Source organism: Limanda limanda, chromosome 12, assembly GCF_963576545.1.
Source record: "Limanda limanda chromosome 12, fLimLim1.1, whole genome shotgun sequence".
NCBI lineage: Eukaryota > Metazoa > Chordata > Actinopteri > Pleuronectiformes > Pleuronectidae > Limanda > Limanda limanda.
The window spans coordinates 11,699,260-11,718,749 of NC_083647.1; the positions used below are offsets into that span (position 1 = coordinate 11,699,260).

General features: G+C 43.3%; 1 protein-coding gene across 1 annotated transcript in view; it reads right to left on the minus strand.

The window, feature by feature from the left end:
* Positions 1 to 19,490, minus strand: part of LOC133015726 (formin-like) — a 52,993-nt gene that overhangs the window by 532 nt on the left and 32,971 nt on the right. The window contains exons 10-16 of the mRNA XM_061082992.1: positions 19,136 to 19,265; positions 18,891 to 19,037; positions 18,714 to 18,773; positions 18,501 to 18,621; positions 12,499 to 12,591; positions 6,919 to 6,970; positions 2,607 to 2,756 (exon numbers count right to left, since the gene is read on the minus strand). Of these exons, the coding sequence (XP_060938975.1) occupies positions 2,607 to 2,756; positions 6,919 to 6,970; positions 12,499 to 12,591; positions 18,501 to 18,621; positions 18,714 to 18,773; positions 18,891 to 19,037; positions 19,136 to 19,265 (753 nt within the window). The remainder of the gene's footprint in view (positions 1 to 2,606; positions 2,757 to 6,918; positions 6,971 to 12,498; positions 12,592 to 18,500; positions 18,622 to 18,713; positions 18,774 to 18,890; positions 19,038 to 19,135; positions 19,266 to 19,490) is intronic.

The following is a 19,490-nucleotide window of genomic DNA, read 5'->3' on the forward strand; positions in this document are numbered from 1 at the left end:
CCTGGGGCACCCTGTCATGGAGCCTCTTAGAGCCACACACACACGCTCAGGAGATTGCGGTCAGTGAAAGCCCCATATGTGAGAGGCAGTGGAGAATGACAGTGGGTTGATGAGATAATGAGGCAGCCTTTAAAAACACTTGGCTTTTATGAGTGTGCAAACAGTATTTAAAATAAAGTTAATTGTAGATAAGCACAGTCAGCTGGGAGTAATGTGGGACATGATTACCTAGTAAACAATTAAGAGAGAGCACATGGATCCACGGCGGGACGAGGGGAGAACATTAACTCCTGAGACGGACGCTCGGGGCAGACGGCGGCGGATTTCACCTTAAGGCTGAGCTCCGACCCCAGAATGTGAGGAGCCTGCGTGATTAGGGGTGCAAAATTCCCTGGAATATTCAAAGTTGGAAACTTTCCATGGGAATTAACGGGAATTAACGGGAATATACAGGGATATACGGGAATTAACGGGAATAAACTGGACATTTTGTGGATAATTTATACTAACTGTATTTACCTTGTCATATACAGACATAAATATAAACATTTTGTTGTGTCATAGGCTGATTTGAGCCCTGAGGAAACTTTGGGCACTTGACTATATGCTTCTGCATCGTTGTGTCATTCTTAACATAGGTCTTTGCACAGTATTTGCAAATGTACACAGCCTTTCCTTCTACTTTGGATGGGCTAAAATGTCTCCACACATGAGATAGTGCACGTGGCATTGTTCTGTAGAATAAGATGAGAAAAAAGTTTGTAAAAAAACACTAATGCAATGCCAGAGATATAAATAGTTAGCCAAACAATTGGAATCGTCTGTGAAAATATTTTACAATTGATGGATAAATGAATAGAAATAGGCTAGATGAACAGATGAACAATCCTCAATCAGCATGCTAATATCATCGAAACTTACCTGACTAGTCCTGCAAACTACAGCAGATAGTGTGCAGGACTAGTCAGGTAAGTTTGTACATGTGATGGAAGAATGCACAGTGGAGGGTTGAAATTCAACGTCTATTGTGTGCTGCATTCCATAAATCTTTAAAATAGAGTTTTGAATGATGTTTTTATTGCTCAGCGTTTAATTTGCGTAGTTTTTTTTTTTTTTAAATTCCCAAAATTCCCGAGCTTAACTTCCCATGGAAAGTTTCCAGAAATTTACCGGAAACATTCCGCCCCTTTGCAACCCTATGCGTGATGCTTGAAATGGTGACCCCACACTGTCCGGACAGTAACTACAGCTTCTCCCGTTGCCCGAGGCCCGAGCCGCCCTGCTGATGTCTCCGCTCGTGCAGCTCTCCTGACCTTTGGGGCTGCGTGTTGTTACAGTGTTTATCAGTTCTCTCATAACGCGTAGCCTTTAACGGCCACAAGCTCCCGTCCACTTGCCAGTAAAGACAGCCGGCCGCCAGGAGGGTCTGCCGTCCCTCGGTGGAATGCCCTCCCACCCCTCAGCCCACGACACACAGACACACACACACAACACAACACAAGGCCTCAGGTCAGAGGAAACGTCATAAATTGAGGCGCAGGGCCGAGGCGTCAGCTACTCTCCTCTTTGATGGCCCCCCCACCCCGCCTTTGCTTTAAGTACAATGCAGCACCCGAGCGTCACCCTCACGCAATTAGTGCTAATTTGACCTGATGTCCAGAGGTGTTAAAGCATGTGTCCTAAGAGAGACGAGGTCTAACGGGAGGATGAGGTTGTCCAGCCTTGGTTTAGTCGCCAGGTTTATGTTTTGCACTGATGCTTCCACTGACTGAAAGAGAGCCGGACATTAACTCTGCATTCACATAGTCCTCGTCCCGTTTCCCGAGCTGCAAAGTCGTTCTTCTGACATATGAATGCTCATGTGCTCTGAAGATGGAATGTGGAAAAAATAAAAGTGTTGCATTTATGTGTTTAGAGCGTTTCAACAACACCTCCGGACAACATTTGCACGATTACGGAGAGTGAAAAAAAGTTTAGAATATATATAGATTAAAGATTATTTAAAATGTAAGAACCTTAATCCTAAAATCACATTAGAAGCGTCTATTTAAAGCTGATTTTAAAAAACTATGTTAATTGGTTTATAAATGATGATGTCAGCAGCTTGTTTACCAACATTTTTGCAGACTTTCCGAGTTGTTCCAACTTGAGATGGCTTTCCAGGGAATTTTTTCAGATCACGTGAACGTAAAATAAAAAAGGTATATTTTTATACAACCTATTGTGGCCACTTTTTTAGTAATTACCATTTAATGTATTTACATTCTGTAGTTTCCTTTCTACAAAGTATGTTTGTTTGTAAAGTGACACAGTCCACTCATGCATGCATGTAATCCAGCCTTGTTGTTTTTCTACTCACTCTCTTAATAATGTTGAATAAACTTACTGATAATGTAAAAGAACACATCCTACAGCTGCTGCTCCACATTAAACGTGCTTAATTGGGGTCTAGCTATCCAGGCTATAGGGTAAACTTGCTATTTTAACTGTGGAGACAGTGTCACCAAATCAACCGGATTATAATTTGGAACATGACTGATCCCAGTACAGGTGTACATGACCCTCACTGGACATAGAATGATCAATCTCACAAGAATCCCACTCACCTCTCCTTGGAGATGATCTTGCTTTGTCGTACCCAGGTGTTCTTGAAGTCGTTGCAAAACTCGTACCAGAGCATGAAGACGTGACTCGGGGTCACGTCGCTATCCCCGGGTTTTGCCTTAACACCAAAGTAGCTCACCATCTCCCCGAAGCTGTGAGGAAAAACAGAGCAGACGCATAAATAACATCGTCTTTATCACATAAAAACACTTGAGTCAATAATATCAGACATAAAACTAACAGTGCACACACACACACACACACACACACACACACACACACACACACACACACACACACACACACACACACACACACACACACACACACACACACACACACACACACACACACACACACACACACACACACACACACACACACACACACACACAAAATTAAGGATAGAGAGTCAGACAGGGGCCAGAAACAGAGCTGGGAGGAGAGCGTCCACCCTGCTGGGACACGGGGGAGAACCAGTAGCGGCGGCTCCATTATCACATTGACCTCCACAGCCTGCAGGGGAAGACTGCAAGAGGAGACGGAGACAGCAGAGACCAGGCTGCTGTTCCCTCAGACACAGCAACTGACTGACACACACACACACACACACACACACACACACACACACACACACACACACACACACACACACTATAAACTCACACCTACAGCTCCAGCAACATATTTACTGTCAGACCATTAAAGATAAGAATATGATTTAGTGTATGTCCATTTGAGCTCAAACCACATCTGTGTGAATAAACTGCTTCTATGTTTTCTGTTTTTTTTTTCTGTTTACGGGCCCAGACTGCAGCGCTGTTGTCGGCCTGATTCATTTGTAACCAAACCTGAACTCTCTGCGAGTCTCTCAGCAGCGCACACCGGGCATGAGAAGCCGCCTGCTGCTTCAGATTCCCTCCCTAACCCAAACATGAAAGACATTTTCTGGCCGTGCCTGTCACAGGGTTGATTAAAGGGGGCAGATGATTCAGGGGATGATCCCTGTCCCATTGACACCCAGATAGGCTCTGACCTCCAGATGCTAGGTGGCTATTTTGCGACGCTAATCGAAGACATGTTCAAGTCGTGAGAAATGGAGCAATATGGTGCCCAGACGGCATTCTTAAAGCTGAGGGGGAAAGAATGGCTTCTGCGCTTCACATTTCCCAGTGATGCGTTATTTTGCTGGGATGCTCAACAAAAAGAGGAATGGTGCCGCTGACCCTCCTGTAAGCAACTGAAAGAATCAGACGCTTTCGGATGTTTAGACGAGCTGTCCCATGTAGCTTTGTTGCAGCCGACCTGGTCCAACTTGATGAACAGGGTCTCTTCTCCATCAGCTCCTCTTCTGACCCTGGGTCATCATGTCAGAGCGTACACAAATCAAGCCACAAGCCTTTTCAGCCTCCTCAGCACATGCAACAAGCAGATACACAAAGCTTCACTCGAAACAGATGCAAACCTGCGCACGCATGCCTACAAAACATAAAAACATAAACAAAATCAAGCAGAACTAAGTTCAACTGCAAGCGCGGAGCAATGTGCACGCCGAGCTCCTACACCTCTGTAATCTGTGCTATGATGCCATTGCCGTGAGAGGGTTTACTGCGGCACCCACAGCCAGCATTCCTCACTGACAGCTATAAAGAAAGACGCATTACAAAACCATGAGCAGCCACGGAAATCAGGGAAATATTTGGACAGGCAACGCTGCATTCCTTTGTTTCCCCAGTCAAAAGATTACAGGAGTAAACTGCGTGTTGTTGGCCCAGTCAGCAGAGGCACGAGTCGTCATATAACGCCAGAGAAGAATAATACACCAACTAGCAAGTATGAAGCCATGAGTGCATGGTGACTGTGAAGGAGGCAGTTGGCCAAATGAAATTGAGCGTGATGTGGTGGAGGAGAACTTAATGAGACGGAACTGAGGACAGAACCAGGAAACCTCAGTGGAACCCAAACATGAAGCAGACAAATTAAGACTGCATGTTGAGGAAAAGGCCCAGGCAGCGTCATGCATGAGCCAACCCGCCCACATAACAGACAGCACAAATAGTGATTAACCAGAAATTAACTTGATAGAGATGTCTCTCTCAGCAGGATGACACTTGTGTTTTACGGTCGAGCTCAGGGGAAATGTCCCCTCATACGGAGTGGGTTGGGCAATAGTTTAACATTATTCATAACTGAGTTGTAAAGTGTTGTAAAGTGATCACCATGTTGATATTTCACAAGTCGTCCTGATTAACAATCTGGAGCAAAATGTGATTTAATATGAACAAAAGTGTATTTTTTATATGTTGTTTTACATGTGTGAAACCTTTTATCTCATGCAATTCATTAGATAATATGTAAAAGTGCATGTCTGCAAAAAAGTAACTTAAAATGGTCAAATATTTTCAAAACTATGCTCGAATAAAAACATCTTAAAATGTCACCACTATAATTAATAGAAAACACAAGTCTCAACAAATGGAGTCAGATCAGTTTTTTTAATATGGACCAGAATCCCTTCAACTGACCCGAGATTCAATTCCAACTTTGGTGTTTGATGATAGAGCTGAAACTATTTGTCACCAATTGTCACAATCAATCATGTATAACTAATTGGGGGCTATTTTGGAAAAATCAATAATTTAAGTCATTTTTCCAAGTTAAACTCTTATGCGGTTGCACATTTAATATCTTTGATGTTAAGATTATTGGTCGGAAAAAATGTGTGTGGAAAAAGTCCCGAGCATATTTCCCTATTTTCTCCCATTTTACAGAACAAAACAATAAACTTAGAAAATAATGAGCAGATGAATCATCACAATTGTTGTAGCTCTGTTTGACGGTTGTAAATACTATGGAGACCTTTTTGTCAGAGAAAATCAAAGTGCAGAGGTTTGAGACCCAGCCATAACTTCTGCTGATTCATACTCTGCCCCTCTCACTGCTGCTTAACTTTGATTCACAGGCAGCTCAGCTCCTCCTGAGGCCGAGACCGAGGTATTAGGTAGCACTGACGATGTGTCTGTGTCTATTTCCTTTATTAACACGCAGCCATAATGTTGCTGCTGCTTTTGTGTGTTTGTGCGAGCATCCCTCATCCCGTGCAGATGTGAGAGCCCACCCAGGGCCCGGTGAGCCCACTGACGCCCGTATTCATCAACGGCGTGTCACTTTTATGAGGTGGCTCTGTGGGAACCTGAGAAAGAACCCCCCCACTCCTACCACCCCTCCCACCTAGTGCCAGCCAGCCAGCCAACCCTGCTCTCAGATGAAATTGAAGGTAAACTTCATTAAAAAGGCAAAGCTCAACGCCTTCACTACAGTGGTGTCACTCAGGCACATAGGGGGCGCGCACGCGCATGCAGACACACACATAAAACGTCACTCCAGTCCAGTGGACAGAGATATCAATGTAGCGTGAGGGAGGGGGTGAGGGACGAGGACAGACAGCGAGAGGTGCAGTCGCCCCTCAGTGACCCTCTCGCTTTTCCGAAAAGAGCAACATGAACCAGAACAGTTTTGGAGCCTTTCACTGAGTTATAGTGTTGTCCAATGCAATCAACATCCTAATTGTTTAGAGTATCCATTTTCTCGCGACCGGCGTCTCTCACTTTCTCCTTTATATGCTTTTGTGATTTATTCTGGAAGTGGCAGGGTAACGACGTAAAGCAAACAATCCTGCTCTCTATCCAAACAAGGCAAAAATAATCTATTTCCCTTGTTTGTCTGCTCCACCATCTTTTTCCAATATGAAATGTTCCAGATATGATTTTTGCTCCGGACAGCGTGCTCAGCGGCTGCCAGTGTGTCTTACGCCTATAAATCAGATGCCTCTCAGAAAACTCTCGGGAGTCTTCTGCACAAAACATGGCAGATAAGAATGATTGGAACTGCAGGGGAGGAAGCACAGGCTGTTCGGGCTTAAAATACAGTATGCTGCACATTAAGTATGAGCAGACATCCACTGCTGTTTCTGTTCAGGATGGGCGTCTCGTTTATTTGTCTTCGGACAAATTACAAAAGGTAGTGAGGGTAGCTTGTATGCATCTTAAACGTTAAAGTACCTCCTTGTGCATTTATGAAAATGTGCTATAGTTCAATATAAATCACTTCATCTCATCCCAAAGCAGTAAAACCATGATACAGAGAAGCCCCTGACTTAAACAGCTTATACTTATCACTGTATACAAATGGTGAACATCAGTGCTATCAGATAGCAGCCCTTGTTATCTATTATGTATTTTCCACCCTAACATGATATTGCATTCATTTTTTTTAATCAGTCTGTACTTGTCTTTGATAAAATTGGTTTCCTACCTTTTTTGTGCAGAATTGAGCTGCTCCTCTTCGGCTAATTGATCCTTTAGAGCTGTAGGAATAAAAAAAAGGTAAGATTAACACAGATTATGGGTACTTGGTAGCCTGGGCTGCAGACGAATTTAGCCCAGACCACAACATTTTTTGGTCGGGAAGTTCGGTCTGGAGTCGCTCCTTTGGCGCAAAATTATTTCCGAACAGAAGCTTTTCGGACCAATCAAATTGTCAGGGCGGGCTTTATACGATGATGGACAGATGATCAACAGTTACGTCATCAACTATGTCATCAAAGAGCGCTTGGGTTGACTTTGTTTTCCACAAACATGCCTGCCTGGAGAGCTGAGATGTGTAGATGCCGCCATTGAGTCTGTAAGTTTTCCGTGTATCCTTAAATTCTTTTTACAACACCGGCAAAAATCGTTCTTCATCTTCTTCTTCTACTTCTTCCAGCGTGCGTGCAGTTGAGTTCTGTTGACAATAACTATGCGTCGCTCAACATACGTCACATACTACGTTGCTCTGATTGATTGTAGGTCTATCCAATTGAGCGAAGAGGCTTTTTTTTTCCTGATGCAGTTGAAACACGCCCCATAATCACAGCCCAATGGAGCGGTCTCAGACTCATATTCTGACTAGAATCACGAGTATGACAACGTCAGGCTAGGTACTTGGTGACATAGATGACTTTCTGTCGTCTCCGGTGACAGCTATCAACAACTGAGCCAAGGTCTCCAGTGGAGTCCAGAGGGGGCACTGTGTTTATTAGCCATTGTTAGAGTTGTCAAGTGAAGCAGATGTAGAAGAAGAAGTAGAAGAAGAGGAAGACAAAGAAGAAGAGGAGGAAGATGAAGACGGGCTCCTGGTGGAGATGTCACCCACACAGTGAGCATGTTATCCAAGTGACAGTTAAGCACATTGTAAAGTTTGACATGCTTCTGTGCGTTGACGCATGAGAGCGTGAGGCCGTGAGGCTGTGACGCCTGGACTCGGGGAGCGGTGGTCTGTTTGCGGCGGTGTGTGTTTGTGTGTGTGTGGACATACATGTGCATGTTCTGAGCAGAGCAGGGTTGAGCAGAGAGGCTTGGGAACTGGAGGCTCCTGTGGACTCCTGCCATGTAAAAGTGTCTAAATGCAAGGCAGATGTGTGCGGCGGGCCAGGCCGAGGTGCAAGAATTTATCTAGGGCCAGAGAGAGCCTGTGATCTCAGATTTATTGCATTTTTCCAGATTCATCCTTTTTACAATGATGGGGGACCTTTCCTACTTGAAGATTTAAGAGCGGGAAGTCTCCAAAAAATTGTTCAAAGGCAGGTTTGGGGGTCTTCTGGGAGAAGGTGAGCTTGAGCCTCCATCCAACCACTCTTTTTACTTTTACTTCTTTCTTTTTTTTCACATGTATGTGGGCAAGGGGGCGTATTTTTACATGTATGAAGCAAACCTAATGAAGTGGGGGGGCATGTCTGGGATTGAGGGAGGTGGGGGGACGAGGAGAGGGGCCGTGACCAATGGTGTTAGACTCAGTGGGGGTCAGGCTGGCGCCTGAGGTACCCCTCTGGTGCGACTGTGCAGAGGTGGCACTGGAGCCGAGAGAGAGAGAGAGAGAGAGAGAGAGTGAGAGAGAGAGAGTGGCCCAGAGTGAGAGGATGTGTGAAGTTTCCTTTCCTCCGTCCTCTGTGTAAACATGAAACCAGTAGTCGCTAACTAGAAAGTTATGAGACGTGCATGCTGAGAGAGACAATAAATTAGGGCTTTAAAACTCTGAGACACTTTTAAAAACCACTGCTTTACCCAGCAGCCAGATAACAAAGAGATGGAGAGTAATCTACAGAGGGATGCTGAGGGTTTCCAGAGAGCATCCCTTTCATTTATATTAAGCATCTCTATGTAGGACTCGTCTCTACGACTTCACCAGAAACAGGCTCCTGGGACAGCTGCTGTCGGCCAACTTTACACATGCCGAGCAATTCAGTCTTCGGAAGAAGTGGAATTTCCTTTGTTGGGATGTGACTCACAGTCGACAAAAAAGGATGTGATGATACGCATAAGTTTCCTCGGAGAGCCAGTGAAATGAGACTTGCACAGGCTGAGATTAAAAGCAGGAATTTGTTTTCAATTAGTCATGGCCTGTATTCAACGCGAAAAATATGCCCGTCAGAGTATCCCCAGAGGTTTCAAAGAGCTCCTACTTACAAGGGAAACAAAAATGCGGTTGATTAGACGCTGGAACTACCGCAGACAGATCAGGGAAAGTTTTTTTTTTTCTTCCTCATTTTATACGAGAACTTACAGTTCTGAATTAGAGAAGCAAATTAGTAGTGGAAATACAAAGCCACATTCCAAAGAGCCAGCGAGTTAACTGAGTGGAATACGAATATTTGAAAAGACACTGAGACAGAAACAAATGCGAGACAAAGGGCAAATTCCAGAGTGTACGTAGGACTCCGTGTGGAAGAGGAGCAGAGCCATTGACGAGGTCTTACAAGAGGGTTCACTGGATTTCATAAGTGTCCCCTGTTAGATCACACGGTCAAGGTTAAGAGGCAGGGCGCCAGGCGTTCAGGTTCACCTGCAGGCCCCCCCCCCTCAGCCTGGGTCAGCGCTGCTCGGAAACACAGCTCTCACCGAAAGGTTTGGTCTTCATCCCCTTCCTTCATCCACAGTTAATTTCAAAAATCTAAAAATCATGTGTCCAACACATGTATCTGTGGCCGAGCGTTTACCTGGGTGAGAAATTCACTCATTCACCAATGAGTCAGACTTTTTAAGAGCGGACGGCCGCGCTTTGATGTGAGCACTGTTGCTGTGTTTTTGCCTTTTGAAGTCACGGAATCATCACGAACAATGATCACACACACGCCGCCCCTCCCTACGCACGGATAACAGCTCGAGGAATCCTGTTTATGAAAGAGAGGTTTACAAGTATTCCACTGGAGAGTTTATGTTCAAGATGTTGCCGTTGCGAAGGGATGCCATTTTGTGCTATTAAAAAGTTTTCAGATATTCTGAAATACTGACAAAGCTCGAAGAAAAGCTTAGAGAAGCAGGAAACGTGAACAATGTCATTGCACATTTCCTTTTCATGGGTAAATGACCACAGCACAGGAATTATATTGCAAACATGTACCACAAAATGTGGCTACAACCTCCCCAACCAACCTATCATCATCAGACTGTTTTATATATAAAATATTGTATCCTTTAGTTTTTTACCCAAGAAAAAGACAGAAAGATTTGTTTCAGGATGGCTTTAGATCTACTTCTGTTTGAGTTTTTTTGTCTTGCTACAATATAATCATATATACAAATTCAAATTATATTTTTACTTAATGGTCATTACTTTTATACAATGTCACAAAATAGTGGAAAACAGCCATCAAAGACCAGGATCGGTCAAAAACTTAACAATATGGAATTTGAAGACGAATTGAGAAGATGTAGAATGAATTGCATATTTGTTAAAGCCCATTTATTGTTTGAGCACAAATATCTTTCAGGAGCCATTATAAAATTAACTTATGAGAAGACCTCACTTTTCATTATTGCTATGTAAAAAATTGTTTTTGTCGTTTGGGGGGTATTTCTTTTTTAATTCTACCTGCTTTAAGCACAACAAATAAAAGTCCAATCGCTTCCACTTTAAAAAGCTGGAGGCCGCAAACAATTAAAATCTGAACAAATATGATCAAAACTATTTGGATGTTTATATATCGCTAGAGGAGAATTGCTTCGTTTTGGGCAGACTCAGTAAAACAGCAAAACTTTCAGAGTCAAATCAACAGCAGGCGATAGATGAGTAACTGAGACAAACTCAGGTCATCAAACACCCGTCCAGATGCAGCAACACTTTGGTTTACATTCAACATGTGCACTGGTGATGCTGCGATTTAAAACAGACAGTGATCCACCTCTGTGGATCGGAGGTGTGCACGGCAGCTGGAGGATACAGAATAGAGAGAAAACCATGGCATGTCTGCGGGTCATGTTGTTTGTCTCCGCCTCTTTTTGGTGCCATTTTTACTGTACATATTCACAAACTATATCTGATGATGGGACAGTGGCGAACGTAGATGTCTTAATGTCATCTACTGGAACACAAAGGAGTGTTTGTGTATAATAAGAACTGAGGTGAAACAAGCGTATGGGAGTCTAACGCACAGCACGGCTCATCACTTGAACAATAACTGAGCTATAACTCATGGAAATGTCTACACTGTCACCTTCAGGAATGAATCTACTATCGGGTTTCTTGGAATTTTCATCATACGAAGATGCAGTTTCTTTCCAGTGAGAAGCAAGACATTAGGATATATTTTTAAATGATGTTATGAGTGAAATGCCGGCTACAACAACTGCAGTATAGATCAGGGAAGGAAGAAAGCAGGACATGGCTTGTGTCTGGGTCAGAAAGGGGACAAATGGTGAGTGTGTGTCGGGGGAAGCTGCGCTCCAGTCCCGGTGGTCCCCAGGCCTGGTCCACTGAGGCCGGGCAGTCTTTACAAGGCCGCAGCCAGAGATGTCCTGCTAGCTTTATGGCAGCTGAGAGTACATGGGAGCCGTGTTAGAGGCAATGTGATCCCTTCTACGGGCCTGTAGACTGCTGTCCTCATGCTGTCCTACAGCGCACTGAGACGCCCTCTCTCAGCAAGAACACAAAAACACACACGTGCACTGAGAGACAGATAGACAGATCCTGTGCCACCCAGCGGACTGCCTGACATGGCACAAAAAAAACACAATTATACCTTCCTCTTTTTAAAGAGTGTCTGGGTGAAAACAGAGCTTTTCTAGATCTGTCAGCTCGGTTTCATGACGTTCCCCTCGGCTGTCCGACTCAATGTGTCATCTTTGAAGTCAGTGAGAATTCTCTTAACAACTTTAGATGAATCAGACCAGCTTAAAAGAAAGACTGACGGCAAACATCTATCATATGACTTGAGCCCGTGTCACTGTCTTTAATTCAAAGGGAGTGTTAGAGGATTAATCAACTCATCCCTTATCTTGACTGGCACAAGTTGAATTGTCCCAGTTGGGGGGAGAAGTAGAAAGTGTTTTGTGACAATCAGGGGAAGATGAGCTACTTAACAGATGTTAAAACTTCTTGCGGGCAACTTAACACTTTGTGATCTAGGAGGTTATGTTTTCACACCCGTCCCTTGGTTTGTTTGTTTGTTTGATAGATTGTCAGCAGGATTATGCAAAAACTGCAGAACGAATTTCCATGAAACTTGGTGGAAGGATAGGATGTTGCAAACGTTAACCCTAACCCTCATTACATTTTGGTGTTGATCTGGATAAAGGATCCGGGATTTCTTTTTTTTTTAAACATACATACATACAAATCTGTCATATTACAAGGACAGATATTTATTATTGTAAGCAATTTGCAGCAGCTTGATTGAATTTAATATATTATAAAATCATACATATTGTTATTGTTACATCTTTACGTAAAACACACTGATGATTTGTAGAATATGTACTTAACCTGCAGAGTGCAGAATGATATAGCCAATACATCATATGTGGACTAATGTTTCACTAATGACCATGGAAAAAAAGGAGGAATCTTGGCTTCACTCACCTGCAGAGATAAATCCCTCCATCTTCTGCTGGAAGGGCTGCAGGGTTTCCTCTGATGAGTTATCACACACGTTCTTCACATCTTTCTCACAGGCTGCAGGAGAGAACAGAGCAGAGAGCGGACACACATGATTAATGACTGAACAAGCGCAGAAAAAAAGAGGAGGGACGATTTAAAGGTGTTGGAGCAATTAACCAAAAATTGTAAAATGTAAGTCATTCAAGGATATATTTCAAATTGAGTAAATATATAATAACGTGGTCACGTTTCATCAAGATGTGAAACAAGCCTGGTTGTCTTTTATGCAAAAAGATCATTATAGCTAAATAATATATGACATAATCTATGTTATTCCAAAAACATATTTTATTCGGTGAAGAAATAGAAGAAAATATTAATTCACCTGAAGTGGAAACAGAGTGCGCTTTCAATTGTTTTGTCAAACAAGAAGTTGTTTTATTTATCTATTATTTTACTTAGTTAGTTAGACTTCAGTCAGTCCACAGTTTATTCACAGTGGACAATAAAGTTGTGTAGTATTGTACCCTTTGTTGTGTGTATATGTGAGTGCAGCAGATGTGTTTGCTGTTTGTGGATGGGTTTTTCTCCGCCGTGCCAAATGAATCAACACACACGAGCTCAGAGGAAACAGACGTGACTGAGCACGTTCCAGCCGAGCCTTTCCCGTTTCCTCTCAACTGCAATACCGGGTTACTACACACAGACGCCTGGTGAAAGAACTTTGGCCCATTCTTCCAACCTGTAAGTCATTAATGGCGGCAATAAATACCTTAACTTGCTTATGACTGCATAGCTAAATTGTTCCGCAACACAACAAGAGCATTAACAGGTCTGGCCGCTGTCTCACTTCACTGCGTCGCTGCTTTTAGATCTGAGCTTGGCTCTCACATGTTCGCATGTGGAGCCGCTGCACCTGCAGCTCGGTAAACTCGCTCTATGACATCTTTTACATCTTTTATTTATTGGATGTCTTAATAAATCAGACAGGAAACACGAGGCCTGAGCATTAAAAGTGAAGAGTAACTACGTACAGCCTCGCCGTCTGGATTCCAGGACGCTCTTCAAACCGAAGGACAGTGAGAGCCAGCAGTTTTCAAAATAAAAAAAATTGAAATAAGCAACCATACAAACATGACAACAAAAATATCCTGTTTGGACAAACTACATTTCCTGTTACCAGAAATCCCCCGACTCAAAAGGAACCATTAAAACAGTGTTTAAAAGAGTCTACAATTTAGAGGCGGCTCTCTTCCAAATGTGGTCCAGACAGCGAAGGCCGCAAGGAGGAAGCCCACAAAAACACAGCAGCTGTAAAGAATAAAAAAACTAAAAGCTCTGGTTTGAAACATTGTCTTGGAGTGATGATACATTTTTTGGAGACGTGCATTTAAAGACAGAATTCCCCTGTATCAGGCTACACACACAACTGTAGGACTTTGGGACCTTTGCTAGTTTTTTGTTGCCACAGTTGAAGTTAAAAAGTGTCTTAATGGAGTAGTGAAGGTTAAAATACATTTCGAAATATATTAAAGATTAATTTATAAAAATTATGATTATTTATATTTTGTTATTTAATAGCTTTAACAGATTTAGTAACATGCTGCATTGGTCTGTGTGCAAATCTCCACCACTCTGTCTGCTAAGAAGATCTAGCATACCTATTATAAATAATAATACAATTATAACCATATTAACAATAGTTATTATGACTGATCAATGTGTATCATATTTTCATCAGTTATATCTCCATTGTGGATATCTACACCTTAATTGTATCTGCTGAGTTGAACAACGTTAAAATCTCTAATTGCATAATAACCAGTGTCAATAACAAATCTATTTAGCATTAAATTATCAGAGTAATTATTGTGATTTGCCATGTATGTTAACACATAATAGGAACTTGACTCCGGTTGAATTGAGCTCAGTGAACTTACACAGACTGCAAGAAACGAGCAAAATAAACATAACTACTATGTGCAAAAAAAAATTATATATATATATATATATAAATATACACATAAATAATATAAAGAAATAAAGAAAGAAAATATAAAGAAAATTCTTATCAATAAAATCATTACAAATATCAAACCAGAAAAAATGTATCCCCTATATTTGTGAACTGCCAAAATTCTAACCAGTGATTTCAGTAATGTAGCGGCTTCTGTATTCGTGGCAGAGATCAAGTTGGAAACACAAGGCTGTTTGCTGCTGGTGGCACAGTTTCTACCATCAGACACTGTGTCCAGTCATGTAGCCACAGGGGACGGGTTTCCCACCACAGACAGACGGGATAATGATGGGAGACAGAGCTCCGATCTTTAATGGCCTTCCACTGTTACTACACGGGGAAAACAGATGAGATTACAGACGATGGACTCAGCCTTTTTACAGCTGGGGAGCTAAAGGGTCAAGACATCATTTCCACTATTGACATTTATTCGAATAACTGAACCAAGTTAATGGATTCGTGCGTGGCTGTAAATCGCTTGTTAAACCAGCCTCCTGATGGACATTAACTGATTGACCGAAAAGTGTTTTATGGACGACGATAAACCAGCAGAACTAGAAGAAATGTGAGCTTGGACTTGAGCAAAATCGTCCGACAAGAACCACAGGAAGAGGAGGTCACACTGTGAGGACAAATAGATTATCAGAGCTGATATCCTGAGGCGCTCAAACATCTATTGTACATCTCTGAGGGGGAACAGCACAATACGTCATCACTGACGAGACGATTTTGCACAATACGAGGGGGCGAAGGTGGTGGTGGAGCCGACGGGAAGAATAACAAACAAGAGAGCCAGACTTCTAATCCAGGACTTACCCAGTGTGGTTAACTTTGATGTCAATATGTACTTAAGATTTTTACTGCAGCGAACAAGAGCCACCGCTGTAGCAAACCAAAACAATACACAACTGTGTTTGGGGAGCCTGCGGATCTCCGCAAGATTTTAGTGATGAATGTTCGCATCTCATAAATGTGGCTGTGAAGACTCTTCACCTCCAGCCAGTCAACCTCTGCATCCTGATGAAGCATAAACACTGACGGAGGAAACTAATGACAACAACTGCAGGGAAGGAGAGACAGAAGAATAAATAATACACAGGTGATTACTCTTCTTTTTGCTCCTTCTTGTTACCTTCACCAAAGAGGTTCTGTTATTTTGTATGTTACTTGGTGGGTTTATTTGATGGTAAGATTAAACAAACACCGCAAAATGGATCACCCTGACACTATGTGGAAAGATGGGACATAGAGGGGCAGATCAAGGCTTTTTTTTTTAACGAGTTTTGTTAACGTTAGACTGGACTTTGTTTCGGGACATTTTCAGTGTACATAATTCATTGATCTTTATAAAAACAAATTGGTGGAAGAATGCGCAGGACTGAGTGACTAGTTGAAAGAACTTATCTCAACAGCGACTGATCCCCAATCTACGGAATGCCTGTGCAAAGACAGACCCGTTAATCCCTGCTGTAAACAACATTTTCAGGGAGCTTTGGAAAATATTTGCCATTTTATCAGAGGTTCAAACAGTACAGTGTTCCAGCTCCACAGCGTATTGCAGTTATTTATACCTGGAAAGTGACGTCTCTAACTGATCCCCAATTATCTTCGTTTCCCAGCAGACCGTCAGACGTCCAGCTCTGCTTTCTACTAGGATGAAGTCTACTGTTACCCCTTGGTGAGGTCAGCCAAGAGTCTGCCTTAGTAGGAAAAGGTAAGACCTCCTCTCCACTTTGTGCTCCTCATAAATCAAACTGTTTACCGTCAGACTCGGAAGACTTGATCAGATTTGATTGCAGGGAGCATTGAAATCACTCTGGTGCTTGACAGGATGATTATTGCCATGACTAAAATCAAGCTGATGCATTTATTCAGCATATGATTTTCTGTAAAGATACAGTCAGATTTGATTAAATTGTTGGAATAAATTTGAACAAACTTTGAGTCCGCCCATTCTTTCGTCATAATTTGCCATTTTAGATTAAAATATCCTAAATATGTCAATATTCTGGCCTTGTTCTATCAGACGGCCGGTGACGGCACCTCAGAACTGCCGACTTCACACATGGTCCTTTGAGCGTAGCCTCCGTCGTAAAACGGACCTCAGGGTAAAGGCCCTGCCTGAACCTGACATTAAAGGCCATTTAAAATCAGGACACTGTCTGATTTGCCACAGCGATGAATGCCTGACCCGGGCCAGGTCTTCTGTGAAACACTAAACTCCCCTGAGCAGCAAATGAGCTCTGACTGTTTCTTTTTATTTGATCCTATTTCATTCGGTAGCGTCCCTGCCTCTCTGTCAGGTCCAATTACGTGGCTGTTAAAGGGATGTTTATGTAGATACTCACTGGTCTTAAAGTGTTAACCTGTGAATGCAACCTCAAGTAGGATCAGTACCTCCTCGTGTTGAAGTTGTACACAATCTTAAAGAGAATCTTCAGTTTTGGAGGCTGACTGCACCACTATAAATGATTTGAGACGTAAACAGAGTCTTTATGGGAGCTGAGAGTCCTACAGTAGGTTTAGGTCCTTGTGGCCTCCCACTCATCCCTCTCAGAGAGCACAGGGAGAGGTCATCACCCTCTCCCCAAACAGGAAGCCCCCTCTAAAGAGGATCATGTTTCTACATAAGCCAGTGAAGGAGAGGGCAGGCGTGCTGCTGGAGACCCGCTCCTGAGCATCACTGGCGTCCAGACGCGCAGACACAAGTCCAAACTTCAGTGTCAACACGAGCGATACAGTACGCCAAGATTCGAACGTGAGCGAAACCCATGGATCCACAATGAGAAATAATGTCTGAGGAAGGGGGTGAGAGAAGAGAGATGGATTTCTGACTGCTGGCAACGAGTCTCCTGACCTTTGACCCAGGGCTGGAGGGCAAGACGCAGCCAACCACTGCAGTCGCCACCTCTGGATCAGGTGAGAGGCAGACGGCCCGGCGAGCCTCGGTGAAATCAAAGAGTGATTGAGTGTGTGAGCTTCTCAGGATTGTACACAGTGTGGATGGAAGGGATCTGTGTTGAGTTATAATTAAGACCAGTTGCTTTCTTTAGGCGGGTTTATAATAGCCGGGCATAAATATTTATTTCTGGCGGCTAAAGAGGATAAAAATGGTGGGAGTCATAGGTGCAGCTCGGCACTTCTACAATCCAACACTCGCCCTGTGATGCTAATCCCCTAGAGGACTACTGTGCCAGACTGTGCTGCAGCAGAGATCAAATACAAGGGCCCTTATGTTGCATTTATTGTCTTCGGGTCTTCCTTAGGAAAAGCCTTAATAAATGAGTGACAGCTTGAGGTAGGTCTGGGTGCTTTTGTAGACTCTTTGTATTTTTCCCCCGGGTCAGAGAGGAGAGGGCTTTAACAGCGATCTAAAAAACGTCGGGGAGAGCCGTGGAGCAAATCTAATTGCTTTCATATGCCGTATTATTGGTTGATTTAAATAACCACAGACACCAGGGGCACTGGGGGGCATCGCCTTTAACCTCCGCATGGCCCTGGCCAAGACTGACTGGCTGGCTCGCTAGGTCACTCCAGTCGATCGGCGCCCCCCCGACACTTTGAGCACAGAGCACAAGAAAAGTGTGTTTGTCAGCTAGTTGCCACTCTGACGTTCCCTTTGTGAGCTGCTATTTGATTTTCGGGGCTCTTCACGACTGAATGAGCATGTGTCTTCGGCTGGAAAGAGGAGAAGTTGCGGCGTTATGATGACATGGCTGACGCAAAGTCTGGAAACGAGGAAAAGCTGCCTCAGGCCAACAAAGGTCTTGAACCCACCCACAACCTGCTCTGCTCAGGGTAATAGGATGTACATTTACATTTAAAGTGCTCTGGTGAAAGATGGAAGTGTATACAATTACACTGACTGATTTACAATGGAAGTACGATGCCCTAAACAAAAAAATGCAATGAGGCGTGCAGGTTAAGCTTTCATACACAAAGTTAATGTTGGAATAATATGTCCTACTGGTTAGATCTCTCTTCAGCTTCCTGAGGTCCTTGGTGATGTCTTCAAATTTAACCTGAGCAGCCTGGAAGCAATCCTGAGGCTCCGACAGAGGGAACACACTCTTGTCTGTGCCGGCGTTCTGAAAAAAACCCCAACACAATTATAAAAGTGTAGGAGCGCAGAGGTTTTAGGGTGTTTTGAGTTTTACTCATTTTGTTTGACACGACTTACCTTGTCAAAATTTTTGAGGTAGTATATAACCACATAATCCACCAGATTCATACGATTGTCCTGAGGAACAAATAAATAATCATTAACACACACCTTCTGTCCATTCTGCTTTTATTTACTGGGAAATTATGGTATTTTGATAAAATTAATTAATCTTAAATATATAAGAGGTGTTACTCTGCTCTTGACGTCCTTTAATTTGGGAAGGATCTCGAGTCCAAAGCCATCAGCCTGACCTCTCGTCCTGTTCCCTCCATTCATATAGTTCCCAAAGGCCAGAACAAGACCTATAATATCCCGCAGACTGTTGTTCTCTAGCAGCTCCTGACACAGAAACACACACACACACACTCTTTGGGTTACTAAACCTTAATGTAAGTTAATTACATTTTTCCGGTGGTTTGCTGACGTGTTGTTCTTACTTTGCTGACATTGGAGATTTTCTCCACCTTGCTACGGACGGAGGCGATGGTATCGAGGAACATTGCCTGGAAGATGATGCAGCGGGTCCGGCCAGCAAAGTCAGGAATCTGGGCGAGCTCATAGAGAAACCTGGAAAACAAAAAGGGGAGGTGGAGGAGGAGGCCGGGGTGTGATGTGTCATGACAAAATTAAACAAAACGTCTAACAGGAAGAACTATTTTGGGGCCTTGGCAGGCAGAGCTTCCCCACGCTGGGGCGACTGAGTCAAAGTCTGCGTTCACAGGCAGTGAGAGGCAGCCGATAGTCATGAGCGGTGCTGCTCGGCTGGGTTTGAAAGGTCCACAGGGTCGGGTG